General features: G+C 36.7%; 2 protein-coding genes and 1 non-coding gene across 6 annotated transcripts in view; all 3 read left to right on the top strand.

Moving 5' to 3' along the window:
• LOC140833166 (chloride channel protein CLC-d-like) overlaps positions 1 to 21,420 on the top strand; it is a 127,227-nt gene that overhangs the window by 51,717 nt on the left and 54,090 nt on the right. The window lies entirely within an intron of this gene.
• On the top strand, positions 404 to 6,189 carry LOC140831835 (uncharacterized). Its single transcript, XM_073195561.1, has 7 exons — positions 404 to 419; positions 2,698 to 2,892; positions 3,094 to 3,450; positions 3,697 to 3,974; positions 4,386 to 4,431; positions 5,600 to 5,829; positions 6,154 to 6,189. Exons 1-7 carry the CDS (start codon positions 404 to 406, stop codon positions 6,187 to 6,189), a joined length of 1,158 nt encoding a protein of 385 aa, XP_073051662.1.
• On the top strand, positions 20,854 to 20,960 carry LOC140833213 (small nucleolar RNA R71). Its single transcript, XR_012118346.1, has one exon. It is a non-coding gene; the product is annotated as a small nucleolar RNA R71 (small nucleolar RNA).

Below are 21,420 nucleotides of genomic sequence, written 5' to 3'. Positions count from 1 at the left end.
AGGTTGATGGTTTCAAACTTCAAGCTTGCTCTAGATGGAGAGGTTTTGGTGTGATTTCTCTCAAACTCAATACATCTATTTATAGGCAAGATTTGAAAATAATTTCCACAATTTGATGCATACTTTAATATATTTTATTTATTTTAGTCAATTTTGGCACATTTGATTTTCAATGTTTTGCACTCATGTTTTGTCAATGTTTTGCACTCATGTTTTTCAATGTTTTGCACTTCATGTTTTTCAATGTTTTGCACTTCATAATACCTAATAAATGTAATACTAATACTAATAATTAATAATAATAAATCATATTCTTACATCTTTGGGAACCCCTCTGATAGGATCGGTTATTGACTAAGGAGTGTTTAGAAGGGGGGTTGAATAAACACTTCTATTAATATAAATGTTCTTTGAAAAAGGTAGTTCAGTTTTATTACAAACTGAACTAAATATCCCGTCGGTCAATAACAATCAGTTAAACTGAATAAGCAGTTGCGGAAAATAAACTGATTGAAAGATAGAATATCTAATTGAAAATGAAAGGCTGCAGTAAAGACAACACAATATGTTTCTGGATGTTCGGAGATTTGAATAACTCCTACGTCACCCTTTCTATCTCAAGGATAGGATATTCACTAAAAGACTTTGATCGAGTACAACACTTTTACAGACCCACTTTAGTTAGGACTTATCTATTGCCTAAACTGAAACTCTTAGTATAATACAATGATCTCTGTAAGTAACTGAACTTTAGCACTTATTGAATTATCAATATTACAGAGTGCTGGTTTGCTCAACTTGTAGCCTTGATTGCTACGAATAAGTCTAATAAGAGTGAGCTGAGATTTTGACAGAGTAATAGCAAGTTTGAGATTGATAGATCGTCGTCTTGTTCAACTGCTCTTTAGTCATATTTATAAACTTGTCTTTCAACGGTAACTTTGAATTTATGTATCCGTTGATTGCTTCTTCAATATTCCTTTGGGCAATGTTCTCTTCATTGATTGTGATACGGCGTCTTAAATGCAATAGCCGAAACACATTGTTCTATGCTGTAGTGATCGAGGTGCGACTTCCCATATTCAGTAGCTGTCTGATATGTCTTTCTGTCTGTTGAATGATCTTTCCCGAGGTATCTTCAGTTGAGAAGCTTTAATATTTTCGGCTGAATGTTTTAACTGATCAATTCTCAACTGATCAGTTTTGTGTCAGCTGATTTCAGTTGATAAGTCCAGCTGCCAAATTTGCTTTCGCGTATTAGTTGATTTAATCGATTGATTTATGTTTTGTTAAACTCCAGAATTTAGTTTCTAACACCCTCTGTGGATATACTCTAGCAAAATGTCTCTGTTGTTTGCAGAAGTGGCAACTACCAAGTACTCCTTGGCATTGCTCAGTGGAATGTCTCCCTCCACAATTTCCGCAGTAAACGCCGATATAACTCTGCTGAGAACCACTGGATCTAGAAGAACTGCCACCAGACTTCTTAAACTGCTTTCCTCTAGCCTTCAGAAAATCTTTCTTTCTACCATTGCTATTGTCACTCTCGAATCAGGGAGGTGGTTGCAGTGGTCTCGGTGCGGGAGGAACATCTGAAGCTCCTCTCTGCCTTATCAGGCTCGCTTCAGCGCCCTTTGCTCTATTTATGGCATCAGCAAAGTTATTCGGTCGCCCTGTGTTCACCAATGTAAAAATATCGGGATTCAAGCCATTGATGAACTGATCAGCAACGGCTTCGTCATTTTCAGCCACATGTGGAGCAAACTTCAACAAGGTAGAGAACTTGGTCACATATTCTTCAATGTTCAGCTGACCCTATCTCAAATTGGCAAACTCCGCCCCCTTGTCTTTCCTGTACGACACTGGGAAAAATCTCTGATAAAACTAAGTTTTAAATATATCCCAAGTAATAGTCGTACCTCGATGCTCCAAGGCCCTCTTTATCGTAACCCACCAGCTCTTTACAATGTCCTGCAACTGGTGTCCTATCAACCGAACTCGTCGTTCATCTGTATACTCCAACGAATTAAACAACATTTCTATGTCATTCAACCAAGTCTCACAGTCAACCGAAGTCTCGCTTCCTTTCAGGGTTGGTGGTTTGAATGACTGAAATCTTTTCAATAATTTTTCCATAGGAGTGGCTGTAACATCCATTTGAGGATTTGAAATACTACCCTGTTCAGGTACTCTTCTCGGAGGCATATCTGATAATCAAATGGATTAGTACCCCAATCCAATAAACCTGTTTCAATTCAGTTCCCTCCTCCGATCCTCTTACTGCTGATCGAGAGTCGGTGCTGAGTCATTCTCAATAATACATATTACCAATCAAATCAGATAAATCAAGTAACATGTATGTCAAAGCAGTAAGTCATGCTAGCAATCACAAGCAAGGAAAGAAAATTCAATCTACCCCGCTTACTAGCTTCTATCTCAATCTAAAGGATCTATCGCTCTGATACCACCTGTTGTGGGGACCCGAACTTAATTCAATTCTTAATCACTTTATGGGAATAATTAGCCTGAATATCCGTCAAGAAAACAGTAGTAGGGATGACCAGCTACTCTTTCTAAAATTTGATCCAAAAACCATTAAAGAAATTCGATCATTTTTGGGACATGCTGGATTTTATAGGAGGTTTATAAAGGACTTTAGTTTAATCTCTAAACCCATTTGTAACCTCTTAACAAAAGACACTGCATTTGAGTGGACTCAAGAATGTCAAAATGCTTTTGATAAAATCATTCGACATTTAACATCAGCTCCTATCATGCAACCTCCTGACTGGTCTTTACCATTTGAAATCATGTGCGATGCGAGTGATTATGCAGTCGGTGCAGTACTGGGTCAAAGAAGAAACGGTAAGCCTTATGTGATATATTATGCAAGTAGAACTTTAAACAATGCTCAAATGAATTACTCCACAACTGAAAAAGAACTACTTGCTGTAATATTTGCATTAGATAAATTTCGTTCTTATTTGATTGGATCAACGACTTTTGTGTTTACTGATCATTCTGCTATTAGATATTTGTTGACGAAACAGGATGCAAAGCCACGACTGATACTATGGATTTTGTTGCTCCAAGAATTTGACATTGTGATCAAAGATAAAAAAGGAACCGAGAATGTCGTAGCCGATCATTTATCGAGACTAGTAACAGGATCATCTTGTGAAATGACACCAATTAATGATAATTTTCCTGATGAACATCTATTTTCAGTTACTACTACACCTTGGTTTGCTAATATAGTAAATTTTCTTGTGACAGGAAAAATGCCACCTCAATGGAGTTCCCAAGATAAGAGAAAATTTTTGAATGAGGTAAAAAACTTTTATTGGGATGATCCGTATCTGTTCAAGTACTGTCCAGATCAAATTTTTCGACGTTGCATACCCGACAATGAGGTAAGTAGTGTCATTAAATTTTGTCATTCAGAAGCATGCGGAGGACATTTTTCTTCAAAGAAAACGGCTGCAAAAATTTTGCAGTGTGGATTTTATTGGCCCACTTTGTTTAAAGACACCCACGAAATCTGCAAGATCTGTGAAAATTGTCAAAAATTGGGTTCAATTTCAAAAAGAAACATGATGCCTTTAAATCCTATCATTGAAATTGAAATCTTTGACTGTTGGGGAATTGATTTTATGGGACCTTTTCCACCGTCGTTTGGATACTTGTATATTTTAGTTGCAGTTGATTATGTTTCCAAATGGATAGAGGCAATTCCATGTCGAACAAATGATCATAAAATCGTCATCAAATTTTTGAAAGAAAATATTTTTAGTAGATTCGGAATTCCTCGAGCTATGATAAGTGATGGGGGAACTCACTTTGTTAATAAACCATTTGCTTCATTAATGAAAAAATATGGTATTACTCACAAAGTAACAACTCCTTATCATCCTCAAACAAATGGACAAGTTGAATTAGCTAATAGGGAGATAAAGCAAATTTTGGAAAAAACTGTTAACTCAAATAGAAAAGATTGGTCTCTGCGACTTAATGATGCACTGTGGGCATATCGAACAGCTTTTAAAACATCATTGAATATGTCTCCCTATAGGTTGGTTTATGGAAAACATTGTCATTTGCCTGTGGAATTGGAACATAAAGCTTATTGGGCGATCAAAACTTTAAATTCAAGCATGGACGATGCCAACAAATTGCGTAAATTGCAACTTAATGAACTTGATGAACTCAGAAATGACGCTTATGAGAATTCGAGGATTTATAAAGCAAAAATCAAATCATTTCATGATAAAACAATTCTTAGAAAATCTTTTGAGATTGGTAAAAAAGTTTTGCTTTATAATTCTCGACTTCACATATTCCCAGGAAAATTACGATCAAGATGGACAGGCCCATATGTTGTAAAGCATGTGTATCCTTATGGAGCTGTAGATATTGAAAATCCTAAAAATGGTGACGTTTTCAAAGTGAATGGACAAAGGCTTAAACCATTTTTGGAAAATGAAATCTTTCAAGAAGAGTTTATTTCCCTTTCTGATCCTTAAATTTTTATGTTGCATTTAATTTTGTTTGTTTTTATTTCAGGTTTCCTTAATCTTTTTATTTTCCCGGTTAAATGGCGGATAACGGTACTCCGTGACTCTCATAGTCCGTTAAATCAGTTTCCCACAATTGCTGATACAAAAATTAAAAAAAAAATCATTTCTTTTCTTTTCAAAATGGATGAAATTATCTCAAAAATTTGTAAATATTTTCCCTCTGTTTCTGAAAGTGTTCTAAGAAAAATTTATGCAGGAAGGTGTGAAAGATTGAGATTGCTAATGCAAAAAGGAATTCCAGAAGATATTCGTCTTGTAATTGAAGCTAAGGTCCGATTAGGAGGAGAAGTTCCACAACCATTGCTCATTCGGTATTTGCCTGGATTAGGAAAAAGCACTTATGCGAAAAAACGAAGGGCAAAAAGTTTAGGGGTTTGTCATAAGTGTGCAAGATGGACTTGTGACAAACGATGCAGATCTTTGGGATGTGTTTCCGATAACAGAGAAGATAAAATTGGTTTCATTAAGAATGGGCTGAGTAAGGAGTCTTTGGATAACATCTTATTGACTCTTGAGACGCATTCTAGTGGACATGTGCATATTGAACTTCTCCGTTTATGGAAACAATTTCAAGATGAGCGTCATAGTCTTGGGAATCTGACTAAAAAAGACCCTGTTTGCCAATTTATAAGAAAATTGGATGGGAAGCATATCCTCGACTCATAGAAGGCGTTGAAGCCGTTTCTGGACGTAAAACCAGAGGAAAATTGTGAGCCACAATCACACTACTGTTTATATGCATGTGTGTCATTATTGTTTTTACTATTTATTCTGTTTACAGCTGTGACCCATAGTTTTTTCATGATAACATATTACCCCTATAAAATCTCTCATCTTTCTCTCTATTTTCGCAGAAAAAAAAAAAGAAAGTAAAAACATGGCTGGATCCTCTGCACAAACATTGAAAAATATTTGTGTATTTTGTGGGTCGAGTCCTGGAAAAAATGAAGTGTTTGTAGAAGCAGCGAATAATCTTGGAAAGATATTGGCTGAGAGAAAAATTCACTTGGTATATGGGGGAGGTAATATTGGGTTAATGGGATCTGTTTCAACATCTGCTCATCTTGGAGGTAGTCAGGTTTTGGGTATTATTCCTATAGCTTTAGCTGAAGGAAATATTACAGGTGTTACGATTGGGGAGGAATTAAAAGTTTCTTCTATGTATGAAAGAATCACTCAAATGATTGAAAATTCTGATGCTTTTATCGCACTACCAGGTGGTTTTGGTACATTAGAAGAAATTTTTCACACTGTTTCTTGGGGACAACTTAATATCCATAATAAACCTGTGGGCTTGTTGAATATCAATAATTATTATGACAGTTTGTTGACATTTCTTGATAAAGCTGTGGAACAGAATTTCATTTCAGAAAATTCACGACGGATGCTCATCTGTGCTTCGACTGCCGATCAATTAATTGATGATTTGGAAGCTTTTGTTCATAAGCCTGATCCGATGATAACAAAGATTAATTGGTCGCAATCAAGCAGTAAGAAAAGGAAGTTGGATCATTGATTCAAAAGTCGTGGATTGGTTTGCATTTGTTTCAGTTTGTTATCTTCAATAAAATTCCAGGTGATATCTCTTTCATTATGCACTCTTTATTACTAGTTATTTTGACATTAGGGACAATGTCATATTCTGATTGGGGGGGAGAACAAACTTATATAAAAAACATTTAAAAAAAAATTAAAAAATTAAAAAATATATATATTATTTTAAAATAAAATCATGTTTATTGTTTGTATCTTAGTAATTTTTGCAAAAATGTTATACATTACATGTTTGAAAGATTTAAATTAGAATATGCATTAATCTATTTAAGAATGTTTAAATTTTTATTTGAAAAAAAAAATGTCAATTTTAATATTCTGATCAATATAAAAATATGATTTATGAAATCTTTTTGAGTGATTAACCATTGTGATAAAATCAGGTATTAAAGTATATGGCCCAAGATATACCTTATAAGAGTGCCTAAAATTTTAAACTCACACATATTTTGTGAGTGAGTGGAGAGGACTGAGAAAACAGCTTTCGAGCCTTTATTGATCATGAGAGAGACTATCTATTGTTTAGATCTTGAGTTCTTATTTTGAAAAAAAAAATGATATTTCCTGAAAAAAAAAAAAGAAAAAAAAAGAGAAAAATACAAAAAGAAAGATGTTGAAGATCTATGTAATTTTTAAGTTATATGCTGCGACCCATTTTTCTCTCATAAGAATAAAAAAAAAGAAAAAAAAGAAAGAGAGAAATACATTGTACAAATTAAATAAATATGTGGTCAAAAAGCATAAACTTAGTCTGATTCCATGATGTAAAAAAAAAAAAAAAATCAGGAAAAAAAAATATAATAAGAACAACTGGATTTTAAATCAATGGATTTTCTATCTTTTGATTAGTTTGGCTCGTTTGTCTGTCTGCATTCTGTAAACCATTTTCCTGAGCATTCACCTGTATTCCAACTCCATGAGAGAAATCGTTAGCCATAAATAGAAACATTTATTAACCTGTGAGGATATGGAGTTGAGACTCTTACTAGGAATTTCTGAAGGCCGTGTACACTTAACTACCTGAAATAAGCTTTGAATTAATCATCTCAAATTATTTCATATTATAATTATGATGATCTTGATATAACTTTGACAGTTTTCAAATTTAATTTAAACACTTAGATAGTTTTGATTACATTTCTATTTAAATTAATCAATATGTTTTGTATTGCTATTAACGCTTAAATTGCTAGGGACTAGCAATAAGCTGGTTGGGAGGTGTGATAAACATAAAAATTGTACATTAATTAAATGTTTTATAATATAAATATATAGTTTTTGTTTTATTAAATGTTTAAATATTATATGTTTTATAATAAATTGTATAAAATATAAGTTGTTGTGTAATTATAAGTTTTTACTATTTTTACAGGTTCGATAAAAGAAGAATAAACTTGGCATTGCAAATGGGATTAAGATGATTCTTGGACCTGTAGAAAGTTGATGTTAATATCTACAATATTGATGGCAAGCATGAGATAAAAATCCTTTCACAATTGTGATCAAATTAAGCAACAATTAAAGTTACCAAAGGAGTGGCAGTTTTACCATGCTCTAGTATTTTGACCATATCTCTCAAATTACTTGGTCAAATATTCTGAAAAAAATACCACAACTAGACAACTCAATTATCCACATGTTTCATTTTATGTGAAGAAGCAAATTCGAAGAAGAAGACCTTCAAAAGTGATGTGTAATATAATATTAATTTCTTGGAACACCAATGAAGACTTTTGTGTAAAAAAATAATATTTTATTTGTGGTTGTCTCCCCAAATTTGGCTATAATAGGGGTGTATTGTAATGTATGGAGATATCCCTCATTCTATGAACAAATCTTTGAGTTCATAATATTTCTCTCTATATTTTTCTTTTATTTCTTCATTTAAATATAATTAGCATGTTAATTTCATATTCAAAGTTTTACACTTTGAATAATGAATAGCTAACTTCCTAAAGTTGAGATGATAAGGTGAAACTCTTGGCATGATAATAAGGTTATTATAAGGTAAGAATCTATGTTTTATATTATTTAATCATTATTTATTGTTTATGTTATATTTATTTCTTTAAGTATTTTTATACCCTACTTATAAGTGGGAGTTTTGATTTATTGTTGCTATATGTTATACTAAATTCTTGGAACCATTTAAATGTTAGTTTGGTATTACCAACCATTTAAAGTGGATGCCTTGAGTTATTATATATAAATATATCATAATAATATTTTCTTGGTACCATTTAAATGTTAGTTTGGTTTTACCAACCATTTAAAGTGGGAACCTTGATTTAGTGTTTACAAATATATATATAGCACAATAAATACTTGACCACATTTATAAGTTTTGGTATATATTATATACTTATAAGATAATAATATATAACATAATATAAATATGATTATTTAATATATTGGAACCATTTTATTAAGTGGATTTCAATATTGTTCATTAATGTTAATTTTATTAAAATGCCAAGAGTGGATCCTTTAATCTCAACTACTTAAATTAAAATTTGAACAATTAAAATTTACCCTGTAAAGATTCAATTAAAATTAAAAAGAAACAAAAACAAAAACAAAAACAAAAACAAAAAGACATTATAGTGGACTTGTAATTACCTTTGCTTCCCTGTGGATACGATATTCGGACTCCCCGAATTATATTACTTGTGGACAACCTGCTCTTGGGAGTGCAACAATCAAAGTCGCAACAGAAATCGAGAAGTACTGGATTCAGGAAGATCAACCTTGTATTCAGGTTGAGATATATTATCATTAGTCTTTTGAAGACCTGATATACTAATTTTTCTCAAAATTATGATATAGAAGAATAGAATTTCTACTTTCTTCAGGAAGTTTAATTCGTAAATGTCTTTGGGATGAGAATCGTCAACATATTGAACTATACTTTCTAGTTTTATAGATTCTTCTTTAAGAGATGGAGCAATATTCTCCATTTTCCAGATTTCTGACAGAGTAACTTGACTCCAATTAATTGTTTTAAGAATCATAATATTACTTTATTAATATTAGTTATAAAAAGAGTTGTTTCTTCTCTTTTTGAACTAATTTTATTAGTATTACTTCTTAAATTATAAATAATTGAATTCATTCACTAAGAGAAAAAATAGATTCAACAACACATCAAAGACAACAATTTTTATTAAAACTGTTGTGTTTTTTCATTAAACAACGGTTTTAACAAAAACCATTGTCGTATCCTATAAAAACGCGCTTAAAGACTACGGTTTTTTAAAAACCGTTGTCTTTGATGAGTCTACGACAACGGTTTTTACAAACCGTTATCTTTGATGTGTCTACGACAACGGTTTTTAAAAACTGTTGTCTATGAGATTTTTTTTTTTTTGCTACGACAACGGTTTTTAAAAACCGTTGTCTATGAGCGTGTTTTTATGGGCAACGACAATGTTTTTTTAAAACTGTTGTCTATGAGAGTTTTTTTTGCTACAACAGCAGTTTTTAAAAACCGTAGTTTAAAATAATTTTTTTGGGCTACGACAACGGTTTTTTAAAACTGTTGTCTATGAGAGTTTTTTTTTTTTGCTACAACAACAGTTTTCAAAACCGTTGTCTAAAAGCATTTTTTTGGGCTACGACAACGGTTTTTTAAAACTGTTGTCTATGAGAGTTTTTTTTTTGCCACAACAACAGTTTTTAAAAACCGTTGTCTAAAAGCATTTTTTTTTGTCTACGATAACGGTTTTTAAAAACCGTTTATATGTGTTTCTGTCAAGGGTCAAAAACAACGGTTTGTGTAAACCGTTGTCTTTCATGTGGTTTTTGTAGAACTATGGCAACGGTTTTGTAAAATATTGTCGTTTTTAAATTTTTTTTTGTCAAAAAACCGTTGTAATTGTACTAAAACTTTTTAAAAAATTGGCATTTAGCGACGGTACTAAAACCCGTCGCTATTTTAAATTCACGACGGTTATACCCGTCGCTACATTTGGCGACGATTATTCTAAACCGTCGCTAATTCAAATTAGCGACGGTATTATCAAACTGTCGCTATTGGTTACAAGAAACACCGTCGCATATTCAAATTCGCGACGGTAACAACTGTCGCTAATTTTAAATCTGCGATAGTTCTTGATGGCTGTCGCTATTGGCAGAACGTATGATATAATCTTCAGTCTTTATGTTCAAAGTGAGTGCTTTTATGATATTTGGATCAGAAAGAGAGATTAGAAAATTAGGAAAACAACTAAATGTATTGGTCATTCGCATGATGAGGTGTGGGGACCCGGATGCTAATCAAGTTCTTAATCATTATTGGAACTAGTTAATCAATTATAAAACAGGGTTTAATTTTTTTTTTTTTTAAAATGCAAAGTGGAAACATAATGTAAATTACTTCAAATTACATATGAAACATAAACATACAATCTTGTGTTATCTACAAGAATTCAACTAGGTTCAACTACATATCAGTGCTGAATCCTAAGTTTCTTCGAAGCCCGGATCTCCATGCTATCTAGTCCAGCCTCGTTCTCTTCTTGACCCTGATCCTAGCCCACCTGTTGCCATGCACACATACAAACAAGGCAACAGCCGAATAACTCCGGTGAGAATATAATCCCAGTATAAATCAACGAAACATGCAATCATATAAACAAATATAAAGCATGTACGGGTAACAACTGATCGAGCAAAACTTGCACAGTTAATAGTCTCAAAATTTATTTTATAAATGAAAGCTCGATTTAAATATCGCAAGTGCACGATAGTCAAGTTATAATAAACGTAAGTGAATACGAGTATCGATCCACAAGGACTGCGTCACACTCTTTTTATTTTCAGGTAAAATCTCTTTAGCAACGATAAATTGAGTTGATGATTAAACTAATGTAAATTAAACAATTCAAATAACTAATATGCAAATAAAATGTGTTCAAAAGAGCAATGATTAATTTGGATTAAAATCAAATGAGAAACGAATCTGTTGGGAATTTTCAGTTCACCTACCACTCGTGTTTAACTAATTACACTCGACTCTTACTCGTGCATTCGACGGAATTCCCTAAACTAATTAATATACTCTGTCGAGCTATATTAATACTAATCATAAACATGCAGTAATCAAGTATCCTCAATTATTTGACAGTTCAAGATTGCATTACGTTCTATGGAGTCCACTAGCTTTCATCCGGGTGAATTATCGCTATCGACACGTATCCAATTCCGTATATCTACTAAAATTGTAAATCCGTGGTCTATACTATTCGATCCTATTGTTAATTATTCTATCGAAATCATTAACAACATGAAATAATCAAAGGAAGTTAGCTAGGCTTCGATTGAAACAAAAAAAGAACAATTGCATAAACAAATCACTAATAAAACCGTCGATAAATGATGTTAAACAACGAGTACGGGGTAGGATCCCCTCAAAACCCAAAAAATCTAGAGTTTATGATGTGAATCTCGATACGAATAAATAGCAAACACAATTAAAAGTGAATCGCACCCTCTATTCAATTACGATAATAAGATTCGTGTGTTTTTCCGATCTTTGAGACAAGTAATTGTGTAATATTCACCTCTAAATCACGAACGATTTAGCAACAAATATTAACGAAGGTAAACAATCGAAATTCAAGCGAACCTTCAAAGAACTTGTCTTTGACAATCCGAGTGAAGAACAATCGACAAACGCCACAAAAGATAAATCTTTTGATAAGTTTGATTTTTGAAAAACACCTAAGTGTATTGGAGAGAAAATCTCACAATTTGATATCAAATCAATAATGAACAAAAGTTGAATTGTTTACATGGTATTCTAACTTATATATAGTTAACAAAACCCTAAATATAAAAATTTCATATTTAAAGATATCAAATCTACTTGACAAAATAATTAAAACTCTAACCAAAATAATTAAAACTCTAATTTAAGAAAAATATTCTCTCCAATTCGTAAAGGACACGGACCCCGTGTAGGCCTCCGGGTGAGGGTCCGTGTAGGCTCTGTAAATCTCAATCTCGAATGTATGAGACACGGACCCCGTGTACAGGTCCGTGTGCAGGTCCGTCCAGACTCGGTCAGTTTCTATTTGATTGTGATGCAACCCGAACCCTTCGAGCCTTGTTTCCAAGCTTTCATTGGTTGGATGAAGGGCAACATTCAACATCTTCAAGCGTCCTCTCGGGATTGGTTCTTGAAACGCATAGTGGCTGGCTAGATTCATATCAGTTTAGCTACTAAAATTCATAATAAAAACCAACAACAATCTAAGAATTAAAAACTGAATAATGAAAATACTAAAGATGACGACGGATAATGGCCACGACGCGTGGAAATCTCGAGGTCTTCGAAATCTCCTTTTGCTCCTAGCCTTTTTTCCAAGAAAATATGATGAAAAATAATGATGTCAGCCTCAAAAACGGCGCCGCTCTCGTGTATTAGGTCTATGGTGTAGGATAGAGTCCATAAAAAGTGAAACAAATCTTTTCAAATCTCGTGCCTCGCTAGGGCGGTCAAAAGTGTCCGCCCTAGCGAGAGGTTCTCGCAGAAAATTCCTCGGCCATGTCCCTGGGTTCGCTGGTGACCGCCCTAGCGAGACTCTTTCGCAACAACTCCTCGGCTAGACCAACATGCTCGCTGGGGCGGTCAATTGTGAACGCCCTAGCGAGTCCTTCTCGATGTTTTGGCACATATTCTCTCACTTTTTGGTTCAATTCCTACAAAATAACCACCAACTACACGAGATCAGTCATATGCTAAATAATGCTAGAAAAATGCTAAATTAAACTAAAACAAACAAATATGATGCATGAATGCGACTCAAAACCAACACTAAAAACACGTAAAAACGAGTCCTATCAACCCCCTCATACTAACCTTTTGCTCGCCCTCGAGTAAAATAGGTTAAAGCACGAGCTACTAAACAAACTCAACAACCACAAAATTACTCAAACAAGAAATAACTAACACGAGTAAATGTCAATGGTGAGTTGACAACGTTTATGTTCATGCCTCGGTTTACTTTCCCACTACCAATCAAGTCAAATCGCAACCGAATACTCATTCTCATCTGCCCATAAATCTCGACACTAATTTGAACGTGTGTGTGTGTCATGATGGGTCTAGTCATTCGTACTTCAAATAGATCAATTATCAAATCATGCGAGTCACTCAATTAACACTTCAATACAAGTCTCACTAGCATACATCCCCGTGTCCATTTATCACTAGCCATAAATTGAACTTTATTCAACTTCTAAGTGCAGATAAGGGTGTCGAAAAGAAGGAAAATAAGCTCAAGTGGCTAAAAGTTGGGAGTACACCGATCATTTTCATTGTGCAATCGTCAAGACTTTTCGTCTGACTTTCCTCGTCTCCTTACATCTCCAACTTTTAGCCTAGGAATAGAATTTCATTCCTTTTATTTCGGCTCCCCCTCACCTTACATCTCCTTCTTTCTTTTCTTTTTTTCTCTTTTTTTTTTTTTTTAAATGCACAATTTTCACACATGTACTCCCTAGGCTAAGAATATAATACTTTGGATTACAGCTGGTTAGAAGTATGACATTTTAATGCAGTGCATTGGAAAGGAGGTAAATGTAAAGTTCAAGGCAAATCAAATTTTCTCATTCAAGGTCCCAATTAGCGACTTATTTTCACGGGTTTACACGCTAAATCAACTCATAAATGGTGCCTTTCAAGTTAACCACACAAAACTTTCAAATTTCACCATTATTCCTACAAAATTCTAGTCCCCACACATGTGTGCTCAAAAAGTTCAAATTTTGTACCAAAATTCATGCTTTAACAATGAAGAGTACCATTCACGAAGTGACCCAATCAATACTTTTGTAAACTATCAATTCAAATCATCATTGGCTCATAAACTATGTTTTCTCACCATAAACGACACCAACCAAAAGAAATGCAACGAAACTAAACCAATTAACTAAACAACCAAAACAATAACCAATTAACTAAACAGACAAAACAATCTACCCCCCTCATACTAGAGTTGTGCAATGCCCTCAGTGCACAAAACGAAACAAACACTAAAAACCAAAAAAAACTCATGAATGCAATTGCAACGACAGAATAAACAGAAAGAATAAAAAGAAAGGGGAAACAGTAAACTCCCCTGGTCAGAAATCATCCTCCTCGTCATGCTCAGGCGGTGGGACTCCCTCGTCAGCTGGTGGTGGCATAGGATAATGATACTGAAACTGGAAGGGTGGCGGGTATGCGGGTGCCAGGAAGTGTCGATGCCCAAATGGGTTGAGATCCCCTGCACCAAGTACTCGATGTTCTGCACGTGGGCTTGATTGACGGTCTGGTACTTAGTCTGATATGTGGCCCAAGCGCCCAACTCGTTGATGCGATCTCGCATGGCACGGCGGCGTGGCTGCGGAGGTGGTGGTGCATATCCTAAGGCCGGAGGTGGTTGAGCTGCTCTCCCATAATCGAAAAATACCTCCTCGGGCAGCTCAGCCTGTCGTTTCTCCCTCTTGGATCTATGAAGAGCCTCATCAATGGCTCTCATCGGCGGTAACCACTCATCATCATCTGCAAATCTCACCCCCGCTCGGGTACACAGCTCAGTCACTATAGTCGGAAAGTAAAAAGCCGAATTGCTGCTGTGTATACACATGTTGAGCTGTCCGAAAATGAGCTTGCCCACATCAATCGCCATCCCAGTATAGATGGCATACAGAACAACAACCCGCTCACGTTGCACGTCACTCGTATGACCGACCGGCATCAACCTCTTAGACAAAAACGCATACCACAATGCCGCGTCCACTTTCAAATATTTTTCAAGAAAAACCGTATACGTCCCCAGTTGTTTCCACGTGGGGCCCGGATAACATAGTGTGCGAAGAATCAAATCATAATCCGGGTTAAGCACCCACGCCTGAAACACCGAATCATCCACTGGCAATAAACCCAACATATCATTGATCGTTTGGGAATCGTACGGGACTAGATGTCCCCTCACAAATGCCTTGTGCTCATTCCCTTCCGGAGCATTGGCATAAAATTCACGCACAACCGGAACCACTGCTGCATTCGGTTGTGCGACAAAGGTCGTCCACCCTCTTCCTGCTATTCGGGACTCCGGCAAATGATTGATAATAAACGAGCTAAAGCCTCGCTCAGGGATTGGTTTCCTATGTAGTCTAGCATGCTCAAATCTGGCCCTAGCATTATCATTCACAAACATAGACGGAGCAGACCGAGAGCTAGAAGCACCATGAGTTACCTTAGATCTTTTGGGTGCCATGTAGGGAGTGGAGTGCACAAAGTAGTCAACCGTCGGAAAATTGTTGAAGGTCGCCGGAGAAGCTCGCCGGAATTTGTGGAAGATGACCGGAGCAGAAAATCTTGTAATCTAAGTGCTTCCTTGTGGAAAGTATGGACCAAGATGGAGTCTTTGTCCTGAAAAATCAACAAAGAAGAAGGATTAAGCACAAAAGATGGAGGGGGCGCCGATTATTTGAGAGGAAAGGGGTAGGGTTCGAAGTGGGGAAGAAAGGAGAAGGGGAAAGGTTTTTATATCTGCGCGACTCGCTAGGGCGGTCAAAAGTGTCCGCCCTAGCGAGTGGTTTTCGGTGACAGACTATTTGAAAAATATGAGGGCTCGCTGGGGCGGTCAGTTTTGACCGCCCTAGCGAGGGGTTCTCGCCGAACTTATTTGAAAAATATGAGTGCTCGCTGGGGCGGTCACTTTGGACCGCCCTAGCGAGTGGTTCTCGCCAGTAAAACCTATTTAAAAAAATTCGCTCGCTGGGGCGGTCAAAAGTGACCGCCCTAGCGAGGCGTTTTCGGTGGCTATGTTTTTTAAAAAAGACGAGGGCTCGCTGGGGCGGTCATTTTTGACCGCCCAAGCGAGACACTCTCGAAAAAAAGAAATAAATAAAAAATAAAGACAATGAATGCCATGCCATGCAACTACCTAAATGCAAATGATGCGATTAAGGAATAAAGGAAAAAGATAAACTCAACATAGGGAGTAGAAGTAGTTCTCAATTTACAGTCTAGAGCTCGACTTTTCACCCATGTCCTCAATGACTGTCATGGAGCCGAGTGACCCCAGTTTGTGGCTCAATTGTGCCACCGATATAGTGCTTCAATCGTTGAGCGTTCACAGTGAACGTCCCTTCCTTGCCATCATGCAACACCACTGCACCTGATGGGAACACCTTGGCTATAGTGAAAGGTCCTGACCACCTTGACTTTAGCTTGCCCGGAAAGAGTCGTAAGCGAGAATTGTATAACAACACCGCTTCACCCACTTTGAATTCCCTTCTTATGATGCGTTTATCATGGGCTCGTTTGGTGCGTTCCTTGTAAGATAGTGCCAGATCATAAGCGTGTCCTCGAAACTCATCCAAATGATTCAACTGCAGACATCGTTTCTCACCTGCAAGAGAAAAATCAAAGTTTAGTGCTTTGGTCGCCCAATATGCTCTATGCTCTAATTCTACTGGTAGATGACATGCTTTACAAAAAAGTAACCTATATGGTGTAGTTCCTATAGGTGTTTTAAAAGCAGTACGATAAGCCCACAAAGCATCATCTAACCGAATGGACCAGTCCTTCCTATTCACATTGACCGTCTTCTCTAGAATCCTCTTAATCTCTCGATTGGACACTTCAACTTGTCCACTAGTTTGGGGATGGTATGGAGTGGAAACCTTGTGGGTGACACCATATTTGCCCAACAGTTTATCAAAAATTTTGTTGCAAAAATGGGTGCCACCATCACTTATGATTGCACGTGGTGCACCAAATCGATTAAAAATATGTTTCTTCAAAAATTTTAACACCACTTGTGCATCATTAGTGGCGCAAGCCTCTGCCTCCACCCATTTCGATACATACTCAACGGCCACCAAAATAAATTTCTTTATAAAAGATGCAGGAAAAGGACCCATAAAATCAATCCCCCACACATCAAATATCTCACACTCAACAATATTATTTAAGGGCATCTCACGACGGTTGGAAATATTACCTGTGCGTTGGCATCTATCACAATTGAGAACATACAAACGAGCATCCTTAAAAAGAGTTGGCCAATAGAAGCCACATTCAAGTACCTTAGATGCCGTCCGTATGGGTCCAAAGTGACCACCTACTTCACGGTCATGACAATGGTTCAGAATTTGATTGGTTTCCTCCTCTGCCACACATTCGTATCATGGAATCTGCACATATCTTAAACAAAAATGGTTCCTCCCAAAAATAATATTTCACGTCTGAAAAGAATTTCTTTCTTTGGTGAAACAATAGATTAGGTGGAGGTGTGCCAGTGACAAGAAAATTTGCAAAATTGGAATACCAAGGGCACGCATTTACCTCAAGCAATTGTTCATCAGGAAACCAGTCATCTATATCATCATCAACCCCCTTAATTCTAACATGCTCAAGCCTAGACAGATGATCAGCAACTACATTTTCCACACCCTTTTTATCTCGAATCTCGAGATCAAATTCTTGCAATAATAAAATCCACCTAATTAACCTAGGTTTCGCATCTTTCTTAGCAAGCAAGTATTTGAGGGCAGAATGGTCTGTATACACAGTTACTTTAGACAGAACAAGGTATGAATGAAATTTGTCGAACGCAAATACTATAGCAAGTAACTCCTTTTCAGTAGTAGCGTAATTCAATTGAGCATCATTTAGAGTCTTACTTGCATAGTAGATGGTATGAAATACCTTGTTCTTCCTTTGACCCAGCACCGCACCAACAGCTGTATCACTAGCATCGCACATCACCTCAAACGGTAACTCCCAATCAGGGACAGTCAGAACAGGTGCTGTCACCAAGCTTTCCTTGAGTATCTCGAACGCATGCAGACAAGTAGAATCAAAATTAAATTCAGCATCTTTCATCAACAGAGAGGATAAAGGTTTAGCAATTTTGGAAAAATCTTTAATGAAACGCCTATAAAAACCAGCATGCCCTAGGAAACTTCTAACTCCTTTTATTGATGAAGGTGGGGGTAAGTTTTTGATTACTTCCACCTTGGCTTTGTCAACCTCAATTCCATTCTCCGATACCTTGTGTCCTAACACAATCCCCTCTTGAACCATAAAATGACACTTCTCCCAATTCAACACCAAATTGCTCTCCTCGCATCTAACTAACACCAAGTTCAAATTCTCTAAACATTCATTAAATGAGAAGCCAAAAATAGAGAAGTCATCCATAAAGATTTCAAGGAAATTTTCAGTCATGTCATGAAAGATAGCGGTCATGCATCTTTGAAATGTTGCAGGTGCATTGCACAAACCAAAGGGCATACGCCTAAACGCAAAAGTACCATAAGGGCAAGTGAAAGTAGTTTTCTCTTGGTCCTCAGGTGCAATTGTGATTTGATTGTATCCCGAATATCCATCTAAAAAGCAATAAAATTCATGACCTGCTAATCGTTCAATCATTTGATCGATAAATGGCAAAGGGAAGTGATCTTTACGGGTTGCATCATTCAACTTCCTATAATCAATGCACACACGCCAACCCGTAATAGTTCGAGTGGGAATCAACTCATTTTTTTCATTAGTAATCACAGTAATCCCACCCTTTTTAGGCACACATTGTACAGGACTTACCCACGCACTATCAGAGATAGGATAGATAATACCTGCATCCAGAAGTTTGATTGTTTCAGCTTTTACTACCTCTTGCATCTTTGGATTGAGTCTCCTTTGTGGTTGTGCTAGAGGTGAGTATTTATCTTCCATGAGAATTTTGTGCATGCAGATCGAAGGACTTATCCCTTTTATGTCTGAAACCTTCCAAGCGAATGCTCCTTTATGCTTCTTAAGGACTCCCAAGAGCTTACTCTCCATATCATCTGTCAAAGAAGAGGAAATAATAACAGGCAATTTATTATCTTCTCCTAAATATACGTACTTGAGATGTGGAGGTAGTGGTTTGAGCTCCAAAGTAGGTGGCTCCTCTAGGCTTGACTTTTGAGGCATTAAATCTTTTCTGTCTCCCAATTCCTCTAGTCTAAGCCTCACTTGCTTTCTCCAAGGTGGAATGGCATTCAAGTGAGCTACCATCTCCATCTCTTCCTCGTCAAGCTCGTCCTCCTGCTTTTCAGTAGTGAGAGTGACCTCTAATGGTTCCTTCAATCCGTCCTGCACAAAATCACAAATGAGAGAATCTAAGACATCAATACGAAAACAACTATCATTGTGCATTGTGTGTTTGAGAGTATTAAAGACATCAAAAACAATTTCTTCTTCTCCAACTCTCAGTCTCAATTTCCCTTCTTCAACATCAATCAGTGCTTTCCCTGTAGCCAGAAACGGTCTCCCTAGAATCAAAGGCATCTCTACATCTTCCTCCATGTCAAGTATCACAAAATCTGCAGGAAAAATAAACTTATGCACTTTCACCAAAACATCTTCGATAATCCCACGTGGATATTTGACAGATCTGTCAGCCAGATGCAACGACATCCTAGTTGGCTTGGGTTCACCTAATCCCAGTCTCCTAAACACAGACAAAGGCATCAGATTAATACTTGCACCAAGATCACATAGAGCTTTATGAAAATTAATGTCACCAATAATGCAAGGTATAGAGAAACTCCGTGGATCTTTTTGCTTAGGAGGCATCTTGTTTTGAACTAAAGCGGATCAATTTTCAGTCAAATTCACAGTCATGTGATCTTCTAGCCTCCGCTTATTTGCTAAGATATCTTTCAAGAATTTTGCATAACTTGGCATATTCAATAAAGCATCAGCAAAAGGAATGTTAATATGTAATTTTTTAAACATCTCAAGAAATTTACCAAATTGTGCATCTAATTTAGCTTTCTTCATTGCTGCAGGAAAAGGTGGGGGGATAACAATTTTATTTTGTGCAATAGGTGTAGGTGTAGAGTTAGAAGACTTACCTCCTCGAGTTTCCACCTCATCCTCACCATGCTTGGTCTTTTCCTCATTAGACTCGAGTGCTTTCCCACTACGCAATTCCACAGCCTTCACATGTTCTCTTGGGTTAACTTCCGTGTTGCTTGGCAAAGCTCCTTGCTCCCTATTAGCAATCAACTTAGCCAATTGTCCAATTTGATTCTCTAATCCCTTTATGGATGCATCTTGGTTCTGAAATCTCGTCTCGGTGGCAGAAATAAATTAGTCATCATTTGCTCTAAATTGGATTTCTCCTCCCGAGGCGGTTCTGGCTTGAATCCTTGGTGCATCCCATATGGTGGACCTCTTTGTTGACGATTTTGGTTGTTTTGACCTCCCCATGAAAAGTTTGGGTGATTCCTCCATCCCGGATTATATGTATTCGAATAAGGGTCATTTCTAGGACGGTTCTGGAATCCCACTTGTTTTACCGGTGCTCCCTCGGGCACATAGAATGGATTGCCATCTTGGCAATCCTGCACGTCATGCTCACCCCCACACTTGTCACAGAAAATTTCTTGCAAACGCATAGCCGAACCACTCATGCTCATCCCATCAATATTTTTATTCAACGCCTCTAACTGTGCTGAAACCGCAGACAAATCATTAACTTGATGAACTCCAGCACCTCGTCTCTGCCTATCAGACTGAGGATGATAGCTACTAGCAGCCATCTCCTCCAATAACTCATATCCTTCCTCAGCCGTCATTCTCAGTAAATTACCACATGCCGCAGCATCTATCATGGTACGATTAGGAGTAATCAGATCGTAGTAGAAAGTTTGAACAACTAACCCAAGCGGCAGCTCATGGTGTGGACATCTCCTCAACAAGTCCTTGTAGCGCTCCCATGCCTCGTAAAGTGACTCGTTCTCATATTGAGCAAAAGTAGTAATGTCAGCTCTAAGCTTCATAGTCTTCGACGGAGGAAAGTACTTGATCAGGAATGCCTTTGCCATATCCTCCTATGTAGTGATAGACCATACAGGCAAACAGTTTAACCACGACTTAGCTTTATCTATCAGTGAAAATGGAAATAAACGCAAACGAACAGCATCATCAGACACGCCATTAAACTTAAAAGTATCACAAATTTCAAGAAAGTCAGCTATATGAGAATTATGGTCGTCAAGTGCACTTCCCCCAAATTGAACAGTGTTCTGAATCATCTGGATGATAGCTGGCTTGATCTCAAACTGATTAGCTCGGATGACTGGTCTTACGATGCTTGGACGTGCTCCATCAAGAGACGGCTGTGCATAATCCAACATTGGTATGCGACGTGGTATCTCAACTTGTCTATTGTCACGCTGTTCCTCTCCACGTTCTTGCTCGTGTCTTTCCATCTGTTCTTTGAGTCTTTGTTGTTGT

Source organism: Primulina eburnea, chromosome 5, assembly GCF_022965805.1.
Source record: "Primulina eburnea isolate SZY01 chromosome 5, ASM2296580v1, whole genome shotgun sequence".
NCBI lineage: Eukaryota > Viridiplantae > Streptophyta > Magnoliopsida > Lamiales > Gesneriaceae > Primulina > Primulina eburnea.
This window is presented reverse-complemented; position numbering and strand designations above follow the sequence as displayed.

Excerpts from the sequence above, each read along its gene's own strand:
- LOC140831835 (XM_073195561.1), top strand. Across the intron at positions 4,432-5,599 it reads TATTGAAAATCCTAAAAATG|GTAATATTGGGTTAATGGGA; the intron begins GTGACGTTTTCA and ends TATATGGGGGAG. Across the intron at positions 5,830-6,153 it reads TAGAAGAAATTTTTCACACT|GTGATATCTCTTTCATTATG; the intron begins GTTTCTTGGGGA and ends ATAAAATTCCAG.